General features: G+C 39.7%; 1 protein-coding gene across 3 annotated transcripts in view; it reads right to left on the bottom strand.

The window, feature by feature from the left end:
- Positions 1 to 291: 291 nt before the first annotated feature.
- Positions 292 to 25706, bottom strand: part of NRG3 (neuregulin 3) — a 394400-nt gene continuing 368985 nt past the window's right edge. For all 3 annotated transcript variants that reach the window (XM_054515517.1, XM_036385191.2, XM_036385192.2), the window contains exons 7-9: positions 22580 to 22707; positions 15356 to 15526; positions 292 to 11276 (exon numbers count right to left, since the gene is read on the bottom strand). In XM_054515517.1, coding sequence (XP_054371492.1) covers positions 10769 to 11276; positions 15356 to 15526; positions 22580 to 22707 — 807 coding nt within the window. In that variant the 3' untranslated portion in view covers positions 292 to 10768. The remainder of the gene's footprint in view (positions 11277 to 15355; positions 15527 to 22579; positions 22708 to 25706) is intronic.

The following is a 25706-nucleotide window of genomic DNA, read 5'->3' as shown; positions in this document are numbered from 1 at the left end:
ACCCCCACTGATCCTCCCACCAGTGAGGCTGCATGAAGAGAACTGGCATCTTCAGATGGGTCTGTCTCAACTCTCTCTGTGGCTCTGAGAACAAATGAAACCCCTGCTTTGAGTGAGAGATGGCTGCAGACAGCAGGAACACACCACTTGAGCAGGGGAAAAGGACCAAATTGAGGAAGGCCATAAGATTGATTTGTGGCTCTAAATAAAAAATTACACTGTTCAGCTTCACTTACACATATGGTAAACCAGCCTGGGTGAGGGGAGTATAAAAACGAGTCAAAATACAGATTGATTCTGAAATAAGTTCTTTTTTTATCCTTTAGAACCATGGACAGGAATGTACAGCTCCACAAAAATGGAGGCCAAACATATTGAACCAAAACATTTCCTGGGATTCTGCGTGACAGTTTTTCTAAGGATATTTCCTTTCAACCAAACTCAGTCTAAAAGCAGCTTCCATTTGCAGTTAAAGTAATCGTGGTACACATTGCACACTTCTTGAAACACAATCTTTGTCATAGGCACTATGATTATTTTTCTTGTCTTTTTATTTGTTTTTACTGGTGAAAAAATAAACACAGGTGAAAATGAACACCTTTTTTCCCCCTACTTCAATGTGTTTAGACTATGTGATTAAGTGGATATTTTCTCCAGCTATTTAGATGAATAAACTTTAAGTTGGAGCATTCATTTCTGTGATCTAAAAGAAAGTTTGTGTATGTAGCTTTACATATATATATATATTCAGAAGTCCCAAATCCAACTCAAGTGTTTATCAGTGATTTTATTGACAACAAAACCCATTTTGTTGAAATCAAATCGTTGTCTTACTTCAGTGAATGGTTCAAGACTTTCGGCTGCAAAAAAGTTTTCACAAGACTCGCCCTAGCATTGAGAACATTGACTTTATGTTCACATTAGGTGCTGTTTCAGGCATATCTACAGATCAGTTTTAAGGTAAACATAATTTTATGTGATATAGAAAAGATCTGGTGACCAATAAAGGAAAGCATGAAATCAGGTTCAACTCTACAATAGGAGTTCATTGATTTAAATGAAGCCTGATTGACTCTACTTGCTAAGTACTGAGCAAAAAATCTGAAATATTGGATTTGTGACCATTAAGATTTGTACTGGGAACCAATCATTCCACTTTTGTTTCTGGACATCTTAATGTCCTTGTTGACTAAATAGGGAGGACTGAAAAACTATTTAACCAGTAAATCAGGCACATGATTTGCAAAGGCAATTCTTCCCTTGCAGTTATTCCAACTATCCCAGCTGGATATTCACAGTGAACAAACCACATTTCCATCACCTCTGTTCCATTTTTAAGTGCTTCTAGCATAGGGATTTACTCCAGGCCTCATCAGCAGCCTGTGAGCGAGGAGCACAGGGCTCTGCCTGGTCTTCTCTCAGCTAATTAAGGAAGACAGGCAAATGTACTGGTGCCCAGATCCTGCCCACAAGGATGGAAAGTTGCCCATGAGCTACAGCACCTTCCTAGAGCACAGCCACTCCCACAGTGATGGGTTCTCTTTGCTCTCTGAAGCCATCTAGAGACAGCTTTAAATTAATGGAAACACAAAGGTACTCCACTACTTACCAGAGAAACTGAAATGAAAATCACAACTTTGCTGCCAGTCTGTACGAGGTTAGACAGGAGCCTTATTTAAAAGGACTGTGATTTCCAGGGTGTTTTTCCAGGTTGCCCAAAACCTTGGGAGAGTTTTTCATTTTTAGCATCAGAGGCCTGCCCTACTGTAAACCTTATTTCCTGTCCAAAGAGGGATCTGAGCTTGTGGGATGCTCCCTCACCACCCAGACCCCTGCCTGCAAGGCTTCAGGAAGGGCTGGTTTGTCCTGCTTGCCAGAAGGTGATGTGGGACTTGGTGCAGCCCCCTGGCCAATGTCACAGAAACATCCATCAGGAAAATGAAACTGAGATGGAAGTGAAGGAGAGTGGCAAATGCTGTCCTGAGCAATCTGAAAATCTGCCCAAGATATTGCAAACCACAGACAATTTAAAACAGTTTATGTATGTCACAGCCTGCAAATAAGAGTGACCAAACCATACAGAATCATTTTAGCATCACCTGTCTGTGCAAATGCTAATGGAATATCAGCTGAAGGAGTTTTTGGTAATTAGCCCTTACTGATGCCCTGTCCTTTCTGCAAACAAGAAAAGAGCACATCTCTTGCCTTAGCTTTGCTTAATGTTTTAGAAGTTTTCAGGAATAAGGGCTGTTGGAAGAAAGAGAGCTTCTCGGGAAGAAAGATTGGATAAGAAAGCACATGGAAAAACCCTGTTCAGAATAACCCCGCTCCCCACAGGCAGCTCAGAAATTTAGAGCTGGTCTCCTGACCTGCTTGGGAAAAAAACATACCATTGTTATCTGAAGTGAAAATGCAGACAAGCTGAATTTGCCTCCATGCTTCTCTATATAACATCCAGAGAAGCAGCATGGAAATTCCATATAAGAGATAGCTTTGTTAAATAAAACTGATAATGTGAATGATCAGCCTGATATTGCCAAGATCTGAATGCAGACAATTGCTGCAGAACAAGCATGGAGAGTTTTCCTTGTACTGTTTGTTCCCTGGGAGGATGGGAGGCACTGGCACAGGGAAGCTGAGGCTACCCATCCCTGGAAGTTTTCAAGTTCAGGTTGGATGGGGCTGGAGAGTAACCTGATCTATTGTAAAGTGTCCCTGCCCATGGCAAGGGGGAATGGAAATAAGCATCTTTCAAGGTCTCTTCCAAACCAAACTATTCTATGGTACATGCATGATTTTGGACTGCAAGAGCCAGCTCTGATCTGTAGAACTGGAGTCAGAACTGCAGCTGAGCTCTGGCAAAGACAGATCAGCAATGACAATTTTAAGACTTTGGAAGCAGCTTCACCTCTGCAATAATCAAGGAGAATACACAATGAAGTAAAAAAAATGAGATTAGTTGGAATCAAACTGCTTTAACGATTCTCTGAAGTTACCCTGATGGGCAGAGACATTTCTGCTTAAATTGCCCCAGCTCAGGTGGTGGGAACTAATGAATTAAGTCAAACCACGGGCCACAGGCTCAGAAACTATAAATCAGCACTGCTGCTGGCACTCCATATAACCTGGCAATACCTGGGAGAATCCAGCCCATCAATTTTTAGCTCATATTTTTTCATTTTGATTTAATGAGAGGAGCCTTCAGAGAAGTCAGTGCTGACACCTGCCTTTTGGCATAGTCACTGGTGGAGGAGCTCAGACACCCTGTGGGTCACCTTTGGAAAGGAGCAGAGGTTAGCACTGCACAGGTGGAGACCTGGGGTTTATTTCAGGCAGCTCCACTGCTGAGCCACCACAAATATCCTCCTTTGGGAGCCTTCACATTAACTGTGCTGAGTGAAACAGCTGCCACTTGTGCCACACCAGAGTCTGACCTGGACGTTTTATGAAGCCCAGTATCTTATTTACCTTTACAACCCAAAGTTATCATTGATGCACACAGAAATACCCAGCTTTTCATGAGCAACTTGAAAGAACTAATTTGAACATTGTTAGCATAATTCAGGTTGGAAGGTCATCTAGTCCAACACCCCTGCAACAAGCTGGGACAACAAGATTAGGAGAGAAACATACAACACAGATCTTAGCCATCCCCTATTATCAATATGTAAATATCAATATTTGTAATTTAGGTTTCCAACATCTGATTTTTAAAAAAATAGTTAATGTCATACATGTGTTTGTAATGGTTGTAAAAAAAATACAGAATAAATTTTACTTTTTTCTTTGGAAGTCTCTGCTTCCTAAATTCAACACTTAAAAGGAAATTCCTACTTAAAGTCAAACTAGTGCTGATGACCACAATTTCAATGAAAAGAGAATGATCTGAAAAAGAAACAAAAGGCAAGTTTTTCAGATGATGTGGGTCTGGCCTGACACAAATTCCATCCCTCCTCAGCCATGGAAAAACCTGTGCCACATCAGGAGAAGCTCCCTGCCCTGCTCTCCAGTTATTCCCAGTGTGTCTTGCTGGGGTGGCGAGGGTGGTAATGTTTGTACCACCTCTGTTTGCCCCATCAAGAACAGTGTAAGCCTCAGCTATTTCTAGAACACTTCAGTTCAGCAGATGGCTCCAGTCTGAATAGCAACTGGTTGATTTTTGATTAAGAAAAATTAAATCAAGTATTCAAGTCTCTCTTCTTTTCTTTTTGGATATTCATTTATTCTTTCCTGGAAGAGATCAGAGATAATCTAAAGCAAGAGAGTTTAACTTGAGTCAGAAAGACAAAGTGAAGCCTATACTGTGTTTCTGTCCTGCTTCTGCTGAGGTATGAAATGTATAGGAGTGGATTTCATGGCATGAAACAATGTAAGCAAGGAAACTCCAAGCCTAGGTTTCCTGAGAAAATAGATATGACTTTACAAACCACCCTCACTTCTTCATGTCTCTGATGCATCTTGATAACCTTTAACTACTACTGTGTATTCCAGAGAAGGCAAGGAACTATTGTTTATTTTAGAATATTAATTATTAGTAGTATTCTTTTATATTCCTCGATTATTATTGGTAATTTTTTGTTTCCAAATATTTACACAACTGGGAGCTCTTGTTCCATATTCCTTGAAGGAATGGCAGCAAAGTGCCTTGCAGCACAGGCTGCATAAATCCTTCTTCAAGGGAGAGCTTTCCCCTCAGGTCAAACCAAAGCAGACAAATGTTAAATGCATTAAAATGTTTAAGGCCTTAAATGTATTCAGGGTCCCAAATGTCAGGCTGATACTCTTAATTCTGAGGGCAAGGTAAAACCAAATGTGAATGAAGAAGCTGAATGGTTCCAAATTCAGTGAATTCAGTTGGACCAAAGCAGGCATGGACAGCACAGAAGTGGCTCTTGCACTGCAAGAAATAAGGACAGGGGTACCTCAGTGCCCAGTCACTGCAGTGATGTGGCACAGACCATGGTCCCCTCAAGGAAAGCAAATTATAAACTGCATGTAGCTCTCCTGATGGTGTGAAGAGAATGTATTATTAAAAGCTATGGGACAAATACAGGATTTCCATGCCGCTGACATACAATATATCCTATAGTTTATTTACATACTTCAGTCATCAATAACCCTTCTCCATTATAGCTGTCAAGTATTATATGTAGTTTCTTATATTACAAAGAAAAAAAAATAGAATTGTAGGTGGTCTTGCTGCATTTTTATTATTTATCTGGGAAAACTGGCACAAGAACAGCCTTGTGGGGTATTAGAAAAATCACTCCTTGTTTACAGGAGTGTTGATCAAAGAGGAAACTGCTAAATCCTTTCAAGCAAGGAAGAGTCAGTGCAGGCTGTCAGTGAGGTGTGAGCACTCTGTCTCTGAAGCATTGGAAACAGTGTTTTAATAATACAGAACCAAAACATAATTAGATTTGTTCCGAGGGACAAGGCAAGCAGGAAAAAAAATGGAAATTTCTGCCCGTTTTCCTTTAATCAAACACTACCACTGCGGTCATTAATAACTTCAGATAATTTACCTTTCCTAGCAGGTAAACCTTTCAACAGAAAACAACTGCACTGGTTTTTACTGTTAAGATGAAAGCACTCTCATCCCCTGCAGCAGACACTGGATGATTCTTTCCTCCTCCACTGTGGCTCTTCTAGTTCTGGGCTATAGTGATGACTTTCCACTGTCTCTAATAAATTCTGTGTTTCTTGCTAGAGACTACCAATTCCCATGGCACAATCCTCTGATTGCCATGGAATAAAAATGAAAAAATAACCCACCAAACCAAACACAGGCCTACTTTATTAGTAATTTTAATGCTGTTGTAGCTTTTTGATCTCTATATCATGTTTGAACTTTCCTATGGAAAATACAGAAATCCTGCCTGATACCATTTTTTGGAAGTGCCAAGTTGTGTTGGCTTTTTTCCCTTTTCACTTTCTATTTCTAAAACCTACTTCCCCAACTTTCTAAAAATCTTCTTATCTTTACTAATTCCCACAGCAAGTCTAAACCAGAAGACTGGGTGTCAGTTGTTTTCCTATAAGTAGACATCAAAACAAAGGAAGCACAATCTTGCTGTGAATTCAGCAGTAATGTAGTACAGAACCAAAAAAATTTGCATCACTTTATATTTTCAGCAAGATAAATAACTGTATTATTCTATGAACTATTTTAAAATAAAATTAGATAAAATCTTGATCTCTTTAAGGAAATCTGTCATTGCAGCTTTTGGAACACAAAAGAGGAGACTTTATGTGTCAGACAATACAGATAATGGGTTCATTGACCTGTTAGGCTGCTGAAATAAAATAAAACCAAAAATCACAAAAAAGCTGAAAAATCTATACTAAATATTTGCTCTTTGCCAATCTCCTTGAAGATAAACATTTTAAATTCATGACAAGATAATAAATCACTTTATAAGCTCATTTTTTTCCTAAGGGGTAAAGAGTTTACTGGGAAATTTCATTTTATTGAAAGGCAATTGATATAACACCACTTTCAAACACAATTTTTATTCCAGGTCTGCTCCTTCAAGCTTCAAATTTATTTACTGCAGGTAGGACTCTTTCAGAGTTCTTTGGTATTCATTTTCAGAATTTCTTATAAGACTAAGAAATGTTCAAGTAACATCCAAAAGGAGACTACAGGAACCTGGGGATAAATTGGGAAAAGGAATCCAGATTTTCTCCCTACTTACATGAGAAGTAGGTGTGAATCAATTTCTAACATTTCAATTTGGGAGCATATTGAGCACATGCTTGGTCATGAGCACATGCTTGGTCATAAGCACATGCCATCAACTCACTGTTTATTTCAAAATTTAAACTTGCAGGGTGCTGCTGAGTGGCTTTGGAATCAGCCACACTGATCCCAAGTTCACTGCTGCTGAGCCTGGCCAGGGACACTCAGCCTGTGCCAGATGGAGCTGGCAACCCAACCCCCAAGCCAAGGAGCTGAGAGGGCTCACACTCTGCTGGGATGCTCAAAGGCAAAATAAATCCTTTTGTGTAGCAGTGCTGACATCACAGGGGAGACTACTAAGCTTTGTGGGCATCAAGCAGCACGGATTTGGGATGTGATGGTCTGTTAACAGATGCTACCATTGCTGCACTGACCACAGCAGCTGAGAGCGTGGCCAGGTACCAAAGGCATCCTGAAGGGCTCATGGTCCACAGAACCATTTGTTGATCTAAACATGTGCCTGAAAAAATGACAACATTCCAGCTTTGGGCCTTGGGGTACTGAAGAGCTTTTCAATGGTAAACACTACAAATGTGCCCATACTTACCCACATCTCCTACTTCAAATGCTGGCATTGTTCTACCGGTTTCTAATTTTTTTTAGGGTTATTTTGGATTGTTTTTGAAGAAATTCTAAACAGAAATAAATTTTTAAAAAAGAGCAGGATATGTACCTCTCACAATTCTCCATGGTGCTGTGCTGGAGACACAGGCTTTCTCTCTGCTCAGTTCAGAGCAAGTTCAATTTATTTAGTCAGCTGCTCTCCCAGTTTGTTTGAATGCAATGCTATGTGTGCAAATTTTCACACCAGACTACACCTGGAACTTCATAGGTCAGATAAAATTTTTAATTATGATCCACATAAACGACTGAGTTCAGAGCCTCTTCCAGGGGGATTACAGACTGTCTCCAAGGCTGGGAACAGATGTACTTTAGGAATGAATTGCATTTCTCAATGATTTGCATCCCTTCCAATCCACGAGTTCAGTGGGACCAGAAGCAAAGCAAAATTTGGCCTACCATGTTGGCTGTTTTAGTACGACTTTCAAATGGATGCTTTGCACAATCAATTGTCAGACCTCAGAGAAAATGTTGCCCCATTCACTGTAAACCAGGAAGGTCCACAGAGGAAAACAGTTGCATTAGAAAACCACACAAACAACATTAAGGCTACCTAGTTGGATCTTTTCAACCCTTTTTGTTTTCCTCTGCAAACAATGACAGTTTCAGTAAGATCTGAAGCGATGCTCTGAACAAATAATACACTAGTCTGTCATTGGTTAATATTAACGTCTCTCTATTCAAACATGCTGAGAACTGAACAGAACAGTTAACATATAACAGTCACACATCCTTTGCTGAGTACAAGATCGTATCTCTAACATCAACCAAAGATATCCTCACCATTTCAGATCTTCAGCTATCATTCAGTAAAACATTCCATTCTCTTAAATACATTGCTTGTCTCCTCTTTCTGGGTCTTTCGGGGGTGCTGCATGAACACATTCTCTCCCTAAAGGCATGGCCTATGATATGGTTCTTTCTTCAACTGAAATCTTGCTGTGTGTTCCCATTATGTTACCAGAGGTGAATTTGCAGAGCTTGGGGGAGGGAAGATCTTGCATCTGAATTGAAAAGATTGAATTTTCAAGCATCAGTTTGGGCAGGATTCTGCACTGTACTGCATAAATCTCATCTCGAAGAAATTAATGGTGAATGATTCATTAGTTGTGATCACCACTTGAAAATTGTTGAACCAGAGGTTTATATAGCACCCAGTTTTCTTACAACATGAAAATTCAGGTATGTTCACAGGGTTAATGGGCAGAGGCAAGCTCCCTTTGCTCATGTCCTGAGATGGAGGAATGCAAGTGGTGTGGACAGAAAGGTCCAATGACTGTAGGGGTGCAAAGCTGAGCCCCACCTAATGCACCCTGCCTTTCAGAGGGTTTATCTGGTGTGGGCTCGGGGCCATGCCCACCACAGCCAGCTCAGCTCATGCACAGTGAGATTGTGCCCAGCCACCACATATGGCAGGGAAATGCCAGGGTGAGCCCAAGCCCCACAGGGACCCTCCCTCACTGCTACAACAAAAGCTCTGTCTTTGCAGAAGGGAGTCTGAACACCTCACAATCCATTCTGGGGCATAAAACAATAGCTTGCCCTCAAATACATTTCTGTTGAAAACACACAGCAAAGATTGCAGCCATAGAAAATTCTGTAAACAGGACAATTTCATCAACTTTATCTTTAAAAGTACCCCCAAAACCACAAAAGCAACCCAAAATAAGACTTGCTGAATGAAGACTGTCAAAAAGAATTCTTTTTACTGCCTTAACAAAAAAAAAATGACAAAGACCTTCAGCATTTCTTTTCCAAATTTACTTGACAGAGGTTAAGATATTGCTTTATTCTGACTCAACATACAACAGCACTGTGGGATTGATTGTGCTATTTTGGGAAGTCTTGAGACTTGTGAACTAGAAAGTCTGGGGCATATTAATAAATCTAACAATTATTTTGCTTCAAAGGAATATTTTAATACATTCTGTATATACTCTTATTTTTTTTTAAACCAATCTCCTGGCACTAACCAGGGAAGGCTATTTAGTGATTATTTATTATAGTAGATTTTTTCCCCCCAAGAATAAGGAGATATTTTAAGACAGTAAACCCAGTAAGGTGTGTCACTGAACCCAATTCATTGCAAAATTGGCACATTCTGTTACAATTTACGGGGGGAAGAGGGACTCAAAAGAAAGCTAATGCAAAAGGACTTACAGTGTGCTTAGGATACAGCAACCAGGGAATGATGCATCCTCTCTAAGGCCTTGATCCCCTGCAGGGAGGGACTTGGTGGAACCATCTGCTCTTAGAAAGCTCCATCAGAGTCAGATCTCTGCATGCCTGTGGGTCTGCCCATACTGAACCATCTGCATGGTTGAAGCTTTAAAGTTCACAAGCCTAAGTCATAATTAATTAAAGTGACTGGAGAACTGAATGCAGGAACAAATTAGGCAGTGTGGACACTTATTGGCTGGATTTTGATCATACTGGATCTCCCTGACTCTTCTCTGAACAAGCCATAATAAAAAATAAGTTTAAAAAAAATACACACACACTGAGAAGTGCTCCTTGAGAGCTTACAAATGATTTTAAAGTGTAAAAGTTTAGAAATGTTGAGGGGTGCTAACGAACAACAGAGTTTATGTTTCCACTTAAAAAAACCCAAACCAGAAACCAAAACCAAACCTGTTGTAGTACACACTTATACATTTTCTCTCGTTCTTCCTCACTCTCCACCAAGGCAGCTCTGATAGGCAAAGCTCAGAGGATGGAGCAGCTGTGGACTCATTGAATCTCTATAGACCTCAATCCTGCTCCCACTCTTGGCCAATCCCAAAGCTCATAAATGATTCCATTGACTTTCTTGGGGCAACTGACACATCAAATTAAGGTTGAGAGTTAAGCATCTGCTCAATTCAGGGATGTTGTCATCATTCCACAGCAGGTACCAGAACTCAGAACTAGGTGTCTGTGTGCCTGTTCTCGTGATGTGAACCTAGAATCAAGAGCAGAGGGGGAGAGGGGACTGGATCTGTGTTGGGCTTACAGGACATGTTCTCCAGGGTCTGAATCCCTGCCCAGCAGCTCACTGCAGTGCTGCCCTGAAACCAGAAATGCATCTAAGGACAGTACTTGGCCTTCACTGAAAAAGAGATGCATAGCCTAAGCCTTCGGACAGCCGAACAGGACCACGGGAAAGTCCTCTGGAACTGGAACTGTGTAATCCTGCCTAGAAAGCATCTAAAAGCACGCTTCATCCCTCCTGGAACTTTTCCCTTAAAAAAATATTTTGTTAAAAAACACTATGATATGAGGGCGATTGACTATTTGGTTTCTTCTAAGTAGATGCTCTTAAATTAATGCATATAAATAATTTGTATTTAACTTCCTTCCTTCCTGTTCAGCAAAGCGTCGAACGCGCGGACCTCTCGTTTCCCCTCCCGCAGCCCCCAGACGGAGTCACTTGGTCAGTACCGAGTCTCTCTGCGTGTCACTTTTGAGCACAAAGTGTGCCTCTCGCTCTGCCTTGGCCGTGGGGCTCATGGGCAGGAAGGCCGTGTTCTCGCTCGCGCCGCCCCGCGCCTCCGCGCTCGCCAGCTCCGCGTCCTCCGCCCGCCGCGCGTCCGTCAGCATCCGGATCTGCTCCTGCACAGTTTCCAGCAAGATTTTCACCTCGTGTTGTTCTGCTATTAGACAATTACTGACTGGGGAGCTCACGTTGACAAGTTCAGCAGAATAGGAGTTTTTGCACCATTTGATGCCTGTTACTTCAGGAACATTTTGCATTTGCATGCAGGCTTCATCCAAGCCCACAGACGGGATGATGGGAACGGAGTTGGCCCTTGAAGAGGAATAGCTGACCAAGTCCTTCTGATCCATGTTATTAAAATATGGGGTTGTCTCTCTTGAAGGCAGTTGCATATTTATTGAAGGATTCTGAGGAGTTTTTAAACCACTGGATGAATACCTGGAAAGAGTAAAAAAAGTTGTACATCAAGTGGTCAGAGCAACCAGCAGCAGGGACACTGTGTGAGATTCAGTGAACTGTGCTGAAGAGATACACATCATTTTCTCCTGAAATAGAGGAACACTTGGCCATGGCGGGGCCCTGGGGACAACAACAGGCTCTGGAGACTGGTTTGGATTCTCAAATCTGCCAGTTGCAAAGCACTGCTTTTCTCTTAGTCTCATTTCGCCCACCAGTACAGGAGAATAATGGAAATTTACTTTTAAAACATTTCAGAAGTACTATATGTATATAATATAGTATGTATTATATTTCAGAAGTAATATAATGTATTACTAATTTTCTTTGAAAATAAATTTGGAATTCTATTCCTACATTTCTGACTGGGGAAACAGATGGACACTTTCTTCAGTGTCAGAACTCTCAGTGTCAAATGGCTGCTTTAGGAAAACACTTTTTTTAAAGCGCAGGTAAAAAGAACATTAAACACTCGTGGCTGTGTAGTCTTTATTTACATAGGAATGTACTCCCCCTCAAAGAAGCAGAGCATTTAAGTGCAGTGTACCTCAATAATTTTTTTTTGTCAATAGCCCATACTTGTAATGCTGGCCTGATTTGTTTTATTTGATTTCACCTGGAAATAGAGATAATATATAGGACTTGAGCAAATGTCTGTGTTCTCTTGATACTGTAATACTGTTTAGAAAACAAATCCTTTATCGTCCACTAACACATATTATAACATGATTTTAATGATTGTGAAGCAACTTAGTGAATTTGTATCAACATTTCCACTTTGTTTCAAAGCCAAACTCTGTTTTGTTTAAAAGAAATACTTAAAAAAAACAGAAATGGAAAGTATAATAAAGATAAAATAAACAATGACAAAAAAAAATGTTTCCCACTTGAAATTAGTACTTCTAGAAATGTGGTGTTCTAGGAGTTACTGTATTACCAGTCATGGTTGCTAAGGACCACAGACATCACCTCAGTACCAGAACATAATTTATTTATAATCAGCTATAATCAGATTTATAATCAAGGTAATGGTGAATCTAATATGTTTTATCCATGGATGAGGAGAGCAACATTTAGATCTTGTGTGGAAGCAGGTGCTCTGACTTGAAGGGTATTATTTCAGAAGTTCCTTAAGCCTGGCTGGACCTCACTAGGAATATCCTTCCACTCATATGTGCCTCCTGCTTTTTGGGATGAGCAGAAAAAGAGTTAAGGAAGAGAAACCGAATGGTGTGAAACTGCCGTGGTCCAGCACTGGCACAAGCAGAAATTAACTGGAAAGGCTGCCTCTGGCCCCATGCTCCTGGCCAGGTGTCAGACAGGAGGGAGCAGGAGACAACTGCAGGCTCATTTCCAGCACAGTGCCACTGACCTGTAATTAACTGCTGTGTGGTGGCACTGGGTTTGTACAAGTGCTGCACACACCCCCTGCCCACGTGGAGCTGGCACAGCCCATACCAGGCCTCTCCTGGCATCCCCAGGGGCTGCATCTGGCAGCTCTGTGAGAAGGAGGAAGGGCTGGGAACTTGGCTGCCAGGTCAGGGAAAGAGATACTGCTTTGGGGAGTGGCACCCAGGGGAATAATACAGTGAGCAGCTTTCTGGGATGTGTGCTACAAGTTCCTGTGTGTGCTCTGCAGCTGTTTCACATCTGAGACTTGGTTAATGACATTGGCACTACGCTCAGACACACCTGTAGCCATTCACGGAGGGGCTTTTTACACCAGCTCTCAGGATGAATGAAATACTGATCAGGGGTATTATTCCTGAGAAAAGACAATTAAAAAAAAACAAATGAAAACAAAACAGTGCAGACCTTTGGGTTGTGCCCATTCTTGTTTCCTTTGCTTATATATAATTGTTCAAACGACTATAGCTGGAGAGATCGCATCAGTTGCATTAGTCCCTTTTTTGGTAATTCAGGCCCTAAATATATTCTGGGCTGCACCCTGAAAACAAAGGGAGTGAATGTTTTTAATGAATTTCACATGCAATGTAGGTATTATATGGATGATATATAAGCAAAAACAAGAAAAGACTGAAGTAAAATGGGTTTGGTGAGAAAACAGTAACATTTGCCAGTTCCCCAATAGAGATTCTTGGTATTTTGAAAACTAACTGGCAACAGCAGTGACATGTAATGAAATGCATGGTGCATTCCCATAATATTTTTTGAAATACAGATAGACATACCAATTTTATGCCAGAATTACATGTTTCTGCCCCTGCTCACAGGGCTTTCAAAGGAGAACTGAGGTTGAATTAAAGTGAATACATTGTGTGCAACAGGTGAGATATTAAACTCAAAGGGATATTAAATCTAAACCATGTGAGACTTGGCTTTTAGTTAATTACAAACTGATCCATGCTTCTGTGTGTGACACCAGACTGCTGCTGTTTTCAATAGACTGAGACTTAGAACTATAATTGCAGAACCTTAATTACATTCTCCTATAATTAACTTTCCCAGAACCACAGTTCCTCCAAAGAAATATATCTGTGTTTTTATCTGAAAAATTATTGTCTGAATAAATTAATTCATGTGCATGTGTTTCAAAGTGCAGCTCTCTCTCCACCCTCTTCCTAAAACCAAGCAATGAAAGCAAATATTTATAAATATTTAACAGTAATTATGTTATAGAGTGTGTAAGTCTAAATTAAAGAATGAAAGTGATAGAAGCACAATAATTTTACTGGCCCCTTTAAGAATAGATATCAAAGAGAGACACAAGGGACTGAAACTTTAAATAATGAAATGGATTTTGCTTAGCACAGTCCCAGCAGCTTTGCTGTGAGCCCTGTGGCCAAAGGTGTGCAGTGTACAAGCCTGACAACAAGGTCCATTGAGATGGATGGGGATCATTGCAGGGGCTCTGCCAGGCTCTGGGGCAGCCCTACACTGAACACACACACACACCCCCATCTTCTGTAGGCCTGACTACACTTCAGCCAGGCTGCTGGTAGATGGAGTTCAGAGTGCTCACAGAATCAGGGAGACAAACCACTTGGATTTGTGCATCCCAGCAGGGAAAGATGGAGGTGGAAAAGGAGAAGAAAGGAAGTAGTGTAAATTCTGCAGGGGACAAGGGAACTTTTCATTTGGGCGGGAAATTTGATGAGAACACCAACACTGTGAATATTTAGAACAACACAGCAGATATTTAGAGGGTACACATCCTTAGTGCACAAAATATAGATCAAGTGCTTAAGTGGATTGAGGCCAGAAGGGGTCACAGTCTGGCCCCAATATCAAATTTTGCAGAACTGCAAATTCAAAATACAGGCCAGTACAAGCTGATACTTGTAAGGTCACACACTGATTTCCTAGACAAGAGTAAATACAATTACCCACAGCTTTGCTGTGCCTCACTCCTCAGCCTGGGAGGAGGCTCTGGCACCTCCCAGAGCCTGCATCACACGATGCTGCCACTGGAGAGGGAAGGCTGCCTGCTGCTCCTTTCTGCAAGGATGGCCAACTGCAGTAGGAAATTTTCACCAGGAATTATATGCACATATCACACAAATGAACAATATTTTTACTGCAAGAGGCAAGAAACAATTTTTTTCCTCAGAAGCAAGCAGTAACAATGACACAAGTGTGAGTCAAACTTGTTTAAAAGAAGTCACCAGACACCCAACCCCATCAGTTTCACCTGTAAGTTCAGAGTGAAGAGTTTCACTGTGACTTACAGGTGAAACTGGGTGGGGTTTTTATTCCATTCCAGATATCACTCCTATTTTCATATGAAATATGCTTGTAATATTCTGGAAAGTCTTTGGAAATCTATAGGGATATGTAAATACTATGCAAAGTATCTCAGCAATTGCAAAAGACTTCAAAGGCAGCTGCAGGTTCTCAGGAGCACTTCTGAGACCCAGACCTTATGTACAGCTCAGCTCAGTGCTCTAATAAACTGAATTTAAAAAGGAAAGGAAAAGCAGCATTTGTGCATTTTTGAAGACAAACCTGTATGAAGCTATGTACAGAAACCAACTCTGCAATGTGCATGATTTTGTTTTCAAAGCCCCAAAGGGGCTCACTTGAGGCATGGCTTTACTCACCCGTGACAAGGTATGGTGTCCTGGTCGGTGATCCTGGACTCCTGGAGCTGTTGATATGCTGGTCCTGCAATCCCATTGAACCTACCCCGAGGCAAGGGAGGAGTCCTCCGAAAGGCATTTCTGTGCAGCATCCCACTTCTCTGTCCTGGGCTGCAGCATGAAGAGAGACTTCTAGGAACAACACCAAGAGTACAGTAACAATTATCACACCAAAAGCATGAAATTCTGCCAAGTAAACGTTCAGGATTAATAATGCATGGATTACTGTTCTTATAAATTTTGCTGTGGCAGTCTATGATGTCAGTAGAAATTCTCTATGGAAATATAATAGTACAATCCACCATTAGCTGCTGCTTATGCCATTATTTAATACATCACCTCTTTTCTAGGAATGAAAATAATTGCCCACTATATGAAATGTTTTCGTGCACTTGATGAAGGATGCTTCTCCTTTCCATGCTGCATATCATAATCCTACTATAGAGAGTTGAGTCCTCAGACAGCATAGACAAACAATACAGATCTCTCATACCCACAGCTGAATTCAAAATGAGATCCTAAACTGAAAGCCCAATTTATTATCTATCATCCTGTGAGGTGCTGCTTCCTGATACAAAAGCATTAAATTGAGAAAAAGTGTAAGTGAAGAATATAAGCAAAGCTGATGAACTGCAGATTGAAGAAGCTAAGACAAGTTTTCTCCACCTTGAACAGTAGTTCTGTATTATTTTGTTCCTGTTTTATATACAGATTGCTTTGTTGTTTATATACATTGATACCATGCTGTTTCTTTATATGATATAATAGAAACTTGAACTCGATAAAAAACAAGTCATAATTTTCTACTTATTTAAGAAAATCGGTTTTGTAAATGTCTGGTGTTTTGGAAGGAGAATGGATTTTTTTTTTCATTTCACACTGGAATGAAAAAGTATCTAGAATCCACGGTTTTGCTATATAAACCATACATTTGCTAATGCAAAAATATGGGAACACAGAACTAAGGCAAGGCATAGCCCATTTTTACTGCTAACAGGTCTCAGTACTGCATGGCGTGACTGAATATTCATTTTTCAGCTACTCTATTTCTCTTGGCATCTTCTGGGTCTCAGAAATGCATGTGTTACCTCATATTCTCTTACATCTTTAATGATAACTTAACAGAGGTTTTCTAGATGCCTTTTACGAGTCATTATTTTTGGCTGTGTGAATAATTCCAACTTGTGACAGAATTCAGCAATGCAAAAGACTTTTGATAAGTTTGCTTCTTTTTTGGTATTATAATGTGACTTAAAAGTAATTCAATTTTTTTTACCTAGTGGGAACTGTAATTACAGTTAGGGCCACATCTACTCCCAAAGCAATTCTTTCTTGGAACAAGCACCTTGGACAAATTCTCTTTGAGTGTACATTCCCATTAAAATCAACATTTTCTGCCCAAAATTAAAAGAAGAAATAAATTCAACACTCTCTATCCTACTGCTCAGGCTAGCAGTGTTCCATTGCAGTCTAACCTCTGTTTTCTTCCACACCTTTACTTTCCTAGTGCTTTCTATTGAAAAGACCAACAACCCATAGCAATAACATTCCCTCCAGGATTTTTTCATGCTTGCTTAAAAAGATTTTTCCTTTGCTACTAAGGAGGCTGTGAAAAAACTTTTTTAAAAACCTGAAATACTGGCCTCTCAGTTTTGAAGGCTGAGTTTGAGTTGCAAATTATAGTTCCTACTCTGTAAAATAACACTACCACATCACAAAATAATTGACAATTTCTGCTCAGGAGAGCCTGAGATTAATACAGCAGGGGATCTCAAAAGATGCAGGTGAATTAACAATTTGTGCTGGATAATGAATTTTTGGGGTTTTTATTGACATGAGCGTAGTCATCAATGGAATCCAAAAGTAAAAAGCAAACTTCGGATTGGTTACAAATCTTTAAAGTTGGAAACTTTTATTGTTTAATTTGTGGTTGGTTTGATGACTTTGAGCATCTTCCTTGTTGGATGAGAGTACATTATCTCCATATGCAAATTCACAAAAGCTCTATTTCTAACAGAGGTAATTTCAACACATACAGCTAAACCTGAGGTAATGGGTATAAACTGCAGAAATGTTGAGACCAAGGGATCTGCCACAGTTCTGCAACCATAGAACTTCCAGCCCTGACACAGTCTAATTTGCTGCCAATGCCAGGTTCTTAAACTTTCAACATTTCTGCCAGAAAAAAAACCAACACAAAACAAAACAAAACCAAAGGAAGAATGAACAAAAATCATTTGAGGTCATGGACAAGAAAAATCATTAAAGATCAGGAAATACTTATAGACAGTGCAGCTGCAAGCTGCAGGATAACAGTTGTTTCTCCAGGCACCAAAAAACCCCCTAAGAATTTCTGTTAAAAGTTCTATGGAAAAGGTTCTCCAGCACAAAGCTTTTCCTTTTACACAGAACTGATATGAAGATCAGCAATGAAAATGTAATGTCCCTCTCAGACTTCTCTATCACTCATGCGAAAAATTCCTCCCTCTGAGGCAAAAAATGGTTTTTTGATTTCTTCAGGGAGTTTATTTTCCTTTAGCCAACATTGTGGTTTCTTCCTTCCTGCACTCCAGTCTAACTGGGTAAAAGAAACCAGCCCACATAAGTGAGCCATTCAATAAAATAGACCAATACATAAAGCTGTAGCAGATATGTCCTTAAAATCTATCAATCAATTACTCCAGAATCAAAACATCCGAATATGCATGAAGTGGTTCACAAGTGATGCATAAACTAGGGAGAAGTGCAGTTTTGATGAATTAATGGTTTGAAAAAGGCAGTTCAACCATGCTGAGGTTAATGAAGAACTTGGGATTCATTCTTGCCAGTTGTTTTGTGTGAGAATTTTCTTTGGGTTGAGCAAACTGAGTGAAAACAAAGTCTGATCCTACAGGTGGAGTCTTCTCTTCTTGGGGCACATACACAACTCCAAATGCAGTTACCCAGTTTTATGAAGAGAAGACCAGCAGTGTTTTTACAGTAACTCTGGGATCCTTCTGTACTACTTCTGAATTAATTACAAACCACCCAGTAAATACATACTCCTGAGCCAGCTCCCAGGCCGTGTCCTCTGATACTCCCTCAGAGCCACCTTTTCAGGCTGTTAGACAATCTACTGCTAACATTTGTATGGATCAACTACTGAGACTTTCAGCTGTTTTCAGAATTAATAAATACAGTCTACAGCTACAAATCTCTTGGTTTCTGAAATGTGAGCATTATTGATTCCTTCATAACATTCTCCTATTTGGAATAGTCTGTTTGAGGCTACTCAGGGAATTTGGAACTCTATGACAATCCCTCAATGCTACCTGTGTCATCTGGTCATCATCCTGGTGATAGAACAACAGAAAAGGGAACAGAGCATTCAAGGTACATCAGATGCACTGAGTTTAATCATCTGCCATAACCTCATCATATTCTTCCTGTAGTGCACTGATCAACCTCCATCCTAAATTGATGATCATATCCAGGTTACTATTACAGAAAGTTGTTCTATATTGAAAACTTTGAGACTTCTTTCCAGTTTAAAATTAATTCTTATGAATATTCAGCAGGTCTATGTGCCACCGCACTCCTTCCTTTTAAATAGGTCTTTTACTTCTCGTTGTGCTTGCTCTCATGTATTCATAAGCAGCAGTCACACACCCTTTCCAGTCTCCTGAAGACTGACATAAGACAGACTTGTGACACTTTCCATGGAACATGAATCATTCCTCATCTTGGCTTGGGAATGCAGTGTGAGTCCATGGCAACTGGGAGGCCATTTTAGCCAGGTGAGATGACAGTGCTGCATTCTCACACTGTGCTGTGTTCCAGCTTTGTTCAGTGACCTTGGCACAAAGAAAGTTGGCTAATCCTTTGAGTGCTGCACTGGTGAATGTCCTACCTTCTCAACACAAGTCCTTAACATCTGCCTTTTCAGCACCTCTGTGTATGCACATCAGAGTTTTCGGCCTCTCCCTACGTTCTCCCTTTAAAGGCATTAGACACATGACAGCAGTGACTGAGCTTGTGTAGAGATCTAACTCAGCCCACCAAACACAAATGCAATCATCAGTCCATATGTTGCAGTACCTGCTGTTGGTAGGACAGTAAAACAATTTTTGCCTTTATTATATTTACCGCAAGAATCTTCTTCCCCCACATTTATCCTAAAATCTTGACTATTCAGATTCAGCATAATTGGTTCCTACTTTTATAAATTCTTCATCTTCCTAAATATTTGACACTTGCTAATCCATCATCTCATCTCACAGTTCCCATTTTTATAGATTTTGCTTCCAGACATGAAATTTTGTTCTTCCAATTTTTTTTTTGGATCAAGATTAACCAAACTTGATTAACCATCTTGAGAGCTTTGATTTCCACATTTTACTTCTACTTTGACTGTAGGAATGTCTATTTTCATACATTTGGTTCTGTTCATATTCAACCTTTGTCCTCAAATAGTCATCCCAATGATGCAATAAAAAATGAAGTCTATTAATTCAGGATTTCCCTAACTGCTTCAGTTATTATCTCTGTCCCATCATCTGTTTTGCTTTTTCTTTGGGAAAAGAGCAGATTCCTTACACCTTCTTCCTTTCAGGCTTCCTCTGCCTTTACATTCCTAGTTGCTTTAGTTTATCTATACTTGCTCTTTGAAATTCAATAGCCTTATTTACAGAATAACTTTAATTTACTCTTTCCTCTACTGTAAACTGAATCACTTATATCAGCAGCATAAAGAGTAAAACGCTTAGCAAATGAAAAAAAAAATATTTTCCATGTTTTTTGTGGTGTGAAAAGTTCATTAAGAATGAAAACACAAATTATTATTAATTTTAGGGTAAGTTTATCCTATTTTGGCATTTTTGTAAGACAATACAACTGCTCCAGGCTGAAAGCCTCTACATTTGGCTTTCATCATGGCATTCTCAGAAATGAATTCCTCTAAAATCAAGGATGACTGCATCCATGAATGAAAGTCAGGATGACTAATTACCAAGGAAACTGCTATTCAAAGGGATCACAACTCAACCCATAATTAACAAAACTCTAATTTATTTCTATCTATCAGAAAATAAGGCAGTATGGATTTCCTTCTTACCAAGATCAACAGATCATCCAAGACAAATTTTTGAGCACATTGTATACATTGCAGGAAGTTTACTGATTAAACACATTTGTTAATTTTGAATTCTGACAGTTCTAAGAGTTATTTTACATATGCAAGCAGAAGATGCAACATTCCTCTATGGTAGCAGCAGTGCACGACACAGGCAAAATATTTTAGGAGATTAATAATAACACAGGCTACATATTTTTTGAGATTAAATTTCAGTTTTCAACCTAATCTCTGCATTAATTCTTTTTCTGTAGCTGAGGTTTGTTGAGACAGAAAATTGCTATTATCCATATTCTGAGTGAAATAATTAGCCAGTCTCTGTCAGTCACATTTCAACATCTCCAAATGATTCCCTACACTGACAGTCTTACTTCGAGGCCAAGATTTATTACTTTCAGGACCTGGTAACCACCAGCTCCTGATTTTAAGAAATGATCAACCATCATTAGTGTCCTGAAAATACCAGCAGAGAAAACAGGTCTGGATGTAGAGCAAAGTATTTCTGTAGCAAGCAGAAATAAAACAACAATAGAATTTAGAACAGCCCAAAAGAGAGAACCTGCAGAGCTGATAGACTTTTTCCAGGGTCAGTCAGGTTTGGAATGAAATGAAGAGATATTTGGTATAAAATCCTCATTTGACCATTTGTCCACAGTGAACGCTATTTAGAAAATAAACTAGGAAGCTCTTACATGGTACATAAATTAAAGACAGTCTTGTAAGTCTTAAACGTTCAACTCTGTTGACTTTTTATAAAACAAGGACCTTGTATAATCAACTTTAAGCTTTAAAAAGCAAAAAAATTCTTTATAAATTAACTAGTCATCCCACTTACAATAGTTCTGAAGCAAAGACATTTCTTGGATATTGCAATCACACTATTAAAAAGTAAGGGAATGAGTTTTTTTCTGAACTTCATGTTGTGACTAAATGGTGATAAAATTCTTCCTAGACTTCTGTAGAAAGCATTCTAGGAAACAGCCCCATAGTTCATCTATGCTTAATAAAATTATTAAGCATGTTTTGAAAATTTCTGTGTAATAAGGAAAAAGACCTAAGAAACGGATCTGACATGACAACTGGCATTATTTTTTTTCATGTCAAATTAAAGGCTTAAGTAAAGTAAAAGTAGATAGAACCCAAATATCCCTTTCTGGTTTACATGTGGCACTTTGTAGGTTAAGCAGATCACTTATTCAAATGAGAAAACAAATAGCTGGCTGGGAGACTGCACTGAAAATGCACCAAATACTACAGAAGCCAGATCATAACCTCATGCAATCCCAGACTTTTAAAAAGTAATTAAAAAAGAAAATCCTTTTAATAAACATGTCTTCCAATCCAGATTAGCTAGCTGAAAAAATTCCAAACTCATTTTTCTCAGCCTTTTTTTCTCTCTCTGTGCACTGGACCAGATGTTACCACTGTCATTCCACCAACATTATTGCTTGTACCAGACTCCAGTTTGGTTTCTAGTCCTGTAATGAAGCACCTGCAATCTTTCTCATCCAAAAACATGTTAGAAGCAGAATTCTAATCTAAATCTCATCCAGTGATGGGTGACATTCCTCTTTTTTTTTCCTCTTGGAAACAACCATCCAAACTTTTTTAAGCCTTGCTTTCAAAGGCCACCATGTTTTCATAAATAATTCATTATTCAATTCATGTGTCTTTTGTTTAAGAAAACTCCAAAAAAGGGCTGGAAGTTTGCAACCAAGTTTTTCTGCAGCAATGAGTCATTAACTTCATGAACATTGATAAGGAAAGTCTTGTTTTTAATGGCTCCTCCTCCTCCAGCTGTTCCACTGGCTGGGCTGTGCCTGCAGCTCGGATGGGGCCTGTAAATGCTTCCTGCAGGACTGGCACAACCCACAGAGGAAGGCAGTGAGCATCCCTATTACCTTTTATGTCTGCAGCTAAGAAAATGCTTGGACATCTGGTTAATAAGCTGGCTGAGGCTCTGCTGGCACCAGGGCACTCAGCAGCTCACCCAGAGCCAGCACAGCATAACCTTGCACACGGATCAGCAGCTCTACAGCCTCCCAGGCAGCTCTCACAGACAGATGTTTGCTCACCTGTGGTGCTTGATGGGCTGGGTTCCTCTGTCAGGAGACAAGGCCTCTGGGAAAGACTGGGTGCCTGAAAAACTAGACTCCATAACTTTGTGCAGAATGGGCCCCGGGTGCCTATCTGGCTTTGAATACTGCGGCAGAGAGAATAACATTAATTAATACTCACAAGACAAAGTACATTGTTGATGCTATTCACTCCGAATTCATATCAGAGAGGGATAAGAAGTGCTCTAGTGCATTTTAAAATCAGAATTAGGCATTGCAAGTAATACATTAATTCAGCATTGTTTACACAGCAGAAAGGGCTGGTAACCATTACCCCCATTACGTTCTGCACATCAAAACACTGATATCAGCCTTAGCAGAAAAATTACAGACTGATCTGCCCACAATGATGGGAACAACGATCTCTTTGACTAGAAGTCTGTTTTTGTGGCTGTCCATACAGAGACAGATCACAAAACACATTTCAGAGGACAGCCAGCAACTTCTTGGGTCCTTTGGTGATTTCAGTCAAACACTGCATTCATCATCAGCATGTACAACTATCAAAACCAAACTGAAACAGCACTTGTGTCATCAGATAAGTAAGAAAAATATTTGAATCCTATCCACAGAGCCAGGTATCTCTCTGAACCAGTCTGAAACTTTTGACCTGGGAGTATCTGTGCTAGTAAGAACAGCATAAACATAATTCTTCTTGTGGCAGGTGTGGGCATAGGGCAGTCTCTGGGCACAGAGTGAGACACAAAGGTCTGCAAAGCAGACACTAGAAATGAAGAACAGATTTGTTCTTTTTGCTTTGTGATTCAACTGCAGTTTCAAAAAAAAAAAAAAAAGTCTCTCAACCGATATAGAGCCCATAAAGTTGAAGTATAGAAAAAGCTGCACTAAAAAGCTGCACTTTGGCTTACCAGAAGATTCCATGTTGTTGGTGGTCACTGGGCAATATCTCAGAGATATGAGAGGGTAACTCACATTTCCACTCAGGTGTAAAAAGCAAAGCTCTTTCCAGACTTGCTTTTTACTTTGCATTACAAGGACCTGCACTAAAACTAATAGGCCTGTTTTCCTTAATTTTTATTTTTAGTACTAGACACCTAGATGTCCATGGTATCTTTAAAATAAATTTGTTTTGTGGCAGTGATTACATGATGACATATTTTAGAAAGAAAATACAAATTAAATTATTAGAGAAAAAAATCACAGTGGTGAAAAATGTTTGTTATGATACAATAGCATAAAAATTCATGGAGAGGATAGTAAGCACTCTTTCAAAAGACAGTTCTTCATAATTATTAGTTTTGTCTAACAAAAGACCAGTAACTCTTTATAACAACAGACTGTTATTTTCTGACTCTCACTTATTCTTATCTACATTTCTGTAGACTTCAGCAAGATCAAAAAGGAAAGTCGTACAGGAATATTCCCTTTTAAAAATAGGTTACAGGTACTTTTAGTCCAGCCAGCCAGTCACACTTCTTATGACCAATTTCTATAGATAAAAAACCAGCTCTTCAAATTTTTCTCCACTGCTCTTCTCCTTCTTTCTGTTGAGTGAAATACCCATGTTAAACACAAAATCACTTTTTTTCTGCTTCTGAAGGCAAAGCTGTGAGTGGTAATATGGAAAAATGGTGCTGCGTGCATGAAGTAAACACAACTGAAAAAATAAGAATATATTCCGCTCTCATTACTTTCAGTTACCATGATCTTAGATGTCACTTGTAAATGTTGTAGATAAAATATTCAGACAGAAATATGATTTTAAGGTACTCGCATTGGTGAAGGTTTTAAACTTTAATAGTTCTCCTGCCAGCTGCAGAAATGAAACTGGCTTTGATTTCTGACCTGAATAAATCAATTTGAGCTATGTAAAGAATGGCTTGCTAGTGCCAAGAAGCTATTTCTGTCCTTTTTTTGAGTTTGCTCATGGTACAAAACTGAAGGCCTGAATGGCCCATAAGACCAAGAGTAAGAAGTACATCATGAAGAGCAGAGAGAAGCTGTGCCTTTTGCTATATCCTTGTTTCAGGTGGATGTGAGCTGGAACAGTGGTACACAGAGACTTTCCTCATCACAGCTGAGGAACACCAGCACACCAGAAGCTGCTCTGATGCTGATCAGCAAATTTTACTGAAGGTCCAGCACCCAGCACCACCCAGGCACAGCCTACAAAGGGTATTTTTTACCCCCTAACTGAACATTTTTCCCCTTTTCAGATACACCACTTAATACACAGTCATAACATTCATTACAATGAAAATGGAAATTAGTTTAAATTGAGGGTGTGAATATACAGGGAATTCTAATAATGCAATTGAACAGATCTGGATGCACCATGCTATTAATACATTTTAATATATTTAAACACAGTTGGGTTATTCTCATTTAGCTTAACTCCAAGTGCCACACCCATTCTCTAAGATCACCTCTGGAGAAAAACACCTTCATACTCTTGTGAAGAGCTTACAGCAGCATCAGTTGGTGCCCCAGGAGGACAACAAGGGATCATTCCCCAGCCACATCCCAGCAGGGTTCATCCTGCTGCTCTCACAGCTCACTTCTCACCTGGGCTGAGCTCCTTGGAAGCCTCTGACTACTGTGAGCTGCTGAATGCTCAGCCATGAGGGAGAAAAAGCTGTGAAACCCTTTCAAAGGCCTGTTACAGTAACAGGCCTTGAAAGCATCACTGAAAGCTTATCTGTATCTGGGGTTTTTAATGTGTTTTTTGGGTTTTTTTTTGCCTTCTTGGTTAATTATCTGTTCTTGTTTGAGCAATTACTGAAAAACACTGAGGCATATGGCTAAATAAATTAAAGAATAATGATTGCTTTAAAAAAAATTGCAAATTTTCCATTTTTCATTGTTTCATGGAGAAAATAATCTATTATGTGCAATTACTCAACTCTCTGACAGTAAAAATTCCACCCCCTGCTAGTTAATGCTAAGTGAATCTGAGAAGGTGGCCTGAGCCAGCAGACAAGAAATCAGCCTTTGTCACTGACCTGCTGCATTGCTGTGAGCACATAACTCCTCTGCTCTATGCCTTGAATTCCCTCTTCTGAAATGCAGGGCTCAGGGATAACAAATGCCACTGGAATGCTCCAGAGCAGCCTGACACTGCTGT

This window comes from Molothrus ater, chromosome 8, assembly GCF_012460135.2.
Source record: "Molothrus ater isolate BHLD 08-10-18 breed brown headed cowbird chromosome 8, BPBGC_Mater_1.1, whole genome shotgun sequence".
Classification (NCBI taxonomy): domain Eukaryota; kingdom Metazoa; phylum Chordata; class Aves; order Passeriformes; family Icteridae; genus Molothrus; species Molothrus ater.
Note: the sequence above shows the minus strand (reverse complement) of the source record. Positions and strands in the feature narration are given on the sequence as shown.